At 44.3% G+C, this 4,237-nt stretch overlaps 1 protein-coding gene and 1 long non-coding RNA gene across 2 annotated transcripts in view; one reads left to right on the top strand and one right to left on the bottom strand.

The window, feature by feature from the left end:
* Positions 1-1,041: 1,041 nt before the first annotated feature.
* LOC116072785 lies at positions 1,042-3,407 on the bottom strand. Its single transcript, XR_004111553.1, has 2 exons — positions 2,589-3,407; positions 1,042-1,250 (listed from the first exon to the last, which is right to left on the bottom strand). It is a non-coding gene; the product is annotated as an uncharacterized LOC116072785 (long non-coding RNA).
* Positions 2,496-4,237, top strand: part of Vps11 (VPS11 core subunit of CORVET and HOPS complexes) — a 15,111-nt gene continuing 13,369 nt past the window's right edge. The window contains exon 1 of the mRNA XM_031344356.1: positions 2,496-2,763. Coding sequence (XP_031200216.1) covers positions 2,577-2,763 — 187 coding nt within the window. The 5' untranslated portion in view covers positions 2,496-2,576. The remainder of the gene's footprint in view (positions 2,764-4,237) is intronic.

Raw genomic sequence — 4,237 nt, 5'->3', positions numbered from 1 at the left:
TAGTAGATTCTGGAACTAGAGTTATAGACCATTGTTCATTGCCACATGAGTGTTGGGAACCAACCCTGGATCCTTTGCAAGAACAAGTGCTCTTAACTGCAGAGCCATCTCTCTAGCCTCTATTTTTTTTTTTTAATTGAGCTAGGCAGTGGTGGTGCACGCCTATAATCCCAGCACTTGGAGGCAGAGTCAGGTCTGGTCTACAGAGTGAGTTCCAGGACAGCCAGGGCTACATAGAGAAACCTGATTCTTGAATTCTTCCAGAACTGGAATTCTCAGTAGACAAACTGCTAGTGAATCTGTGCACATAGTCCTTTCCTGTTTATGTTCCTTGCCTGACTGACTTTCCGAGATTCAGAAAAGTAGAACTAGTAGACAACCCTGGTGTGTGTTCTGATAAGTGTACCTTTAGCCTCATGCCCCAGAAAAATATATAATTAAAGATCAGGCAAATGAAAAACTCTCGTTTTATTTTCAAATAACTTTGATGTTTTTTGGCCAGAGAATCACCTTTCCCCTAGGATAATTATAGCTCTTTTTGCACCTGGGTGCTACAAGGACTCAATGAAAAGCAAAACCACTGATAGGTATAATTTCCTACATAAAATTGAGGGTTGATTCCTGCCTCTTTTTTGTTTTGAGACAGAGTCTCTTAGGCTAGCCTTGAACTCATGGCAACCTTCCCTCCCTAGCCTTTGAAATTACAGGCTTGAGGCACCATCCCTGGCTACTGTCTGTTGTTTTTAAATGCCTGTTCTCTAGGGTGGTGGTCAAGGACCACAGTTTGCTCCTTAACCTTTTGGACATTTAGTACAATTCCAGGAGTGGGTAGAACAGAAAATGTATTTGTCAAGAAGTGAAAAGCAAAGTAGTGGGTAGAAAGAGGTGCTTGTGTGGCTCTGGCAGGCCAGTTTTTGCCTTAGTATCATTCATCAATAAGACCCTATAGGCACAGGCAGAGCAGGATCCAGACATCAGCAAAAGAAAGACTGCCATGTGGCAGGAGGAGGAGGAGGAGGAACACACGCTGGCACACTCCGCTGTGTGCTATTCTCCTTTTATTTTGTTTGAAGACAAGGTCTCTCATGTATCCCTGACTGGCTGGCATCACAGTACTTCTTGAAAGCATGTTTGGAGGCTCTAGCAGGAGAGCTCAGCTACTCATATGTTTGAACTGAGAAATGGTCCTCCTCTGTCCTGGAAGGACAGGGCCTTCCACAGAACACGCCACAGGAGAGCCACAGCCGCACCTGGAGTGATGAGAGAAGGGACATCTGGCTAGATAACTTAATTTACTAAATCAGTCCTAGTGAACAAGATGTCACCTTGATATCATTGTCACTTTCCTCACAATGCTTCTTTTGACACAAACTTTTCATGGTTCCCTCTGACACACAAACAAGACACAGGTTATAGAGCTATCTATACACAGAGCTGGTGAAACAGCTATGGAAGACTTATTGAGTCACTCTGCTCTCAGAGCTGCCACTCCCTGGTCGTTGCTTGCCCATGTCTCTATAGAAAGGATAAGAAGGTTAACAGGGTCTTAGGAGTTTCATTTTGCATTTTTTACCTCAATAAACATGTATTGCATGTATCAGGAGTTACACACAAGACAGACTATAATACATAAGTTTGATGCAAAATGTGTCGGTGGCAGGCACAAAATTTTATTTTTTTTTTCCAGCAGTTGAAAAACCGGTTTCATATACTTGCTTTCTTTCATTTATGACCTAAAATATCTGATAGGTTAAAAACGTAGCCCACACTGGGCGGTGGTGGCGCTCGCCTTTAATCGCAGCACTTGGGAGGCAGAGACAGGTGGATTTCTGGGTTCGAGGCCAGCCTGGTCTACAGAGAAACCCTGTCTTGGAAAACCAAAACAAAAAACAAACCAAACAAACAAACACCCGTAGCCCACTTAGGAACAGCAAGCTACAATTCACAAAATGTGTGACATCCTTCATTACGAGTCATCAGTGCCCGAGTAGTGTATTGATTTGTCTGCCCCCCATCGCCACGGCAAACAAAACCCCCCTAAACTTTCGTTGTCAGAGTAAGCTTTCTGACTGGTATACAGTGGTGTATTTACTATAGGGATCTGCACAGAAATTGCATACTATCTATCTTGTTGCTTCTTAATAGAATAATTTTATTTATAAAGTTTTATACATCTAAAAAGCTTCGAATTTGATCGGACAGTCTATTAACTACTTCTAAAAATGTGGCACTTAATTTCAGCTTTATTTTGCACCATTAAAAAGCTGATGAATTAGATAGCTTCCTAAAACATTATTCTCTGTACAGCGACATCGAACAGAGTATTTGAGTTTTGAGACACCGGCTTATTGTGGAGGGCACGCCGGCCTCGGAACGCACCACCACCCATGGGAACGACCCTGATAGTCCCAACAAGATCAGAACTTTACGGGGTTATAGAGCAAGCCCCACCCCCTCAGCTCTACGAAGCAGGCACTGCCGACTCCGGAGCACCCAGCGCGCATGCTCCCTATTGTCACGTGACACGCCTTGTGATTCACGTGATTTCGGGTCCGGAGGCGGGGGCCCTCGGCAAGATGGCGGCCTACCTGCAGTGGCGGCGATTCGTTTTCTTCGAGAAAGAGCTGGTGAAGGAGCCGCTGGGTAATGATGGGGCCGCTCCCGGGGCCGCGCCTGTGTCGGGATCCACTGTTTCCAAGTTCTTTTGCCTCCCTCCCGGCATCACTGTCTGCGACTCAGGCCGCGGGAGCCTGGTCTTTGGAGATATCCTTCTTTTGGAGCTGTCTTTTTCCTCAGCGGACGCCCGACAAGTTCCTACAGCTGGAATGGAATCTGTCAATGTTGCTTTGCGTACTCCGCAGTTAGATGCGAGTCCAGATGTCTTTTGTGGTCTGATGGGAGAAAGAAGGAAGTTCATTTTCTAACTTGTCAACTGCGCAGTCCTGGGCAAGTCATTTAGCTCTCGGCTTCAGTTTCCTTTACTGTAAAAAGGTTGTTGATGCCAGTTTGACAAAGGTTAAGGTCAGTCCCCTCGCAAGTAGATGCAACTTGCCTTTAAGAGGTGTGTGTGTGTGTGTGTGTGTGTGTGTGTGAGAGAGAGAGAGAGAGAGAGAGAGAGAGAGAGAGAGAGAGAGAGAGAGAGAGGTGTTACCGTCCCTGTCTAATATTGTAGGCGAGGAGGTAGATGAGACAAGGAGTTTGTTTGCTTTGTTCACGAGATATGTGGGGAAGCCCTTGGAATGTTTAAGAGGTTGTGTGCATGTTCATTGTTTATCTAGATTCTGGTGTAAGCACAGTCAGACCCCAGCCGAGGTCTCAAGCCACTGGTAGTTACAAACTACATAGGTGCTACGTTTTCCTTTAGAGACCTTCAACTTACGATGGGTTACATCCAGGTGGATCCATCATAAATGGAAAGTAATGCCTCGTCTACCAGTCTAAATAGCAACAGAGTACACTATACTATATCATTGTTCCCTTCTGATTTCATTGCCGACTGGAAGCTAAACGTGCCCAGCATCACAAGAGATGATCTTTTTTAAAAAAAATTTGGACAGTGTCTCAATGTGTAGACTAGGCTGGCCTTGAACTCACAGAGATCCACCCATCTCTGTCTTCAGATTATTAAGATTAAGGGCTATCCTCAAAGAGAGTATCTTACCCATATTACTAGGTCAGGAAAGGCTGGCAACTTCTCAAGTATGCCTCCTCCTCACATGCTTTGCCCCTCATCCCTTCAAAGTAGGATTTCTACTGCTTGTCGCTTTTGTAGCATTGTAAATGAAAAATTACTGTCAGTGATAACATATATTGATCATATCTTTAATTTCTTTTTTTTAAGATTTATTTATTAATTATGTGTAAGTACACTGTAGCTGTCTTCAGACACACCAGAAGAGGGCATCTCATTACAGATGGTTGTGAGCCACCATGTGGTTGCTGGGATTTGAACTCAGGACTTCTGGAAGAGCAGTCAGTACTCTTAACGACTGAGCCATCTTTTCAGCCCCCATACTTTTAATTTCTAAGTTAAGTGCAGTAAGAAATTAGCAACAATAATTCTAAAACTGAACACTTATATAATAGTATCCTGTAATTGAAAGTATGTGAGCTGGGCAGTGGTGCCACATGCCTTTAATCCCAGCAGGTGGATTTAAGAGTTCAAGGCCAGCCTAGTCTACAGAGTTCCAGGACAGCCAGGGCTATACAGAGAAACCCTGTCTTGAAAAACCACAAA

This window comes from Mastomys coucha, unplaced genomic scaffold (genome assembly GCF_008632895.1).
Source record: "Mastomys coucha isolate ucsf_1 unplaced genomic scaffold, UCSF_Mcou_1 pScaffold23, whole genome shotgun sequence".
NCBI lineage: Eukaryota > Metazoa > Chordata > Mammalia > Rodentia > Muridae > Mastomys > Mastomys coucha.
Note: the sequence above shows the minus strand (reverse complement) of the source record. Positions and strands in the feature narration are given on the sequence as shown.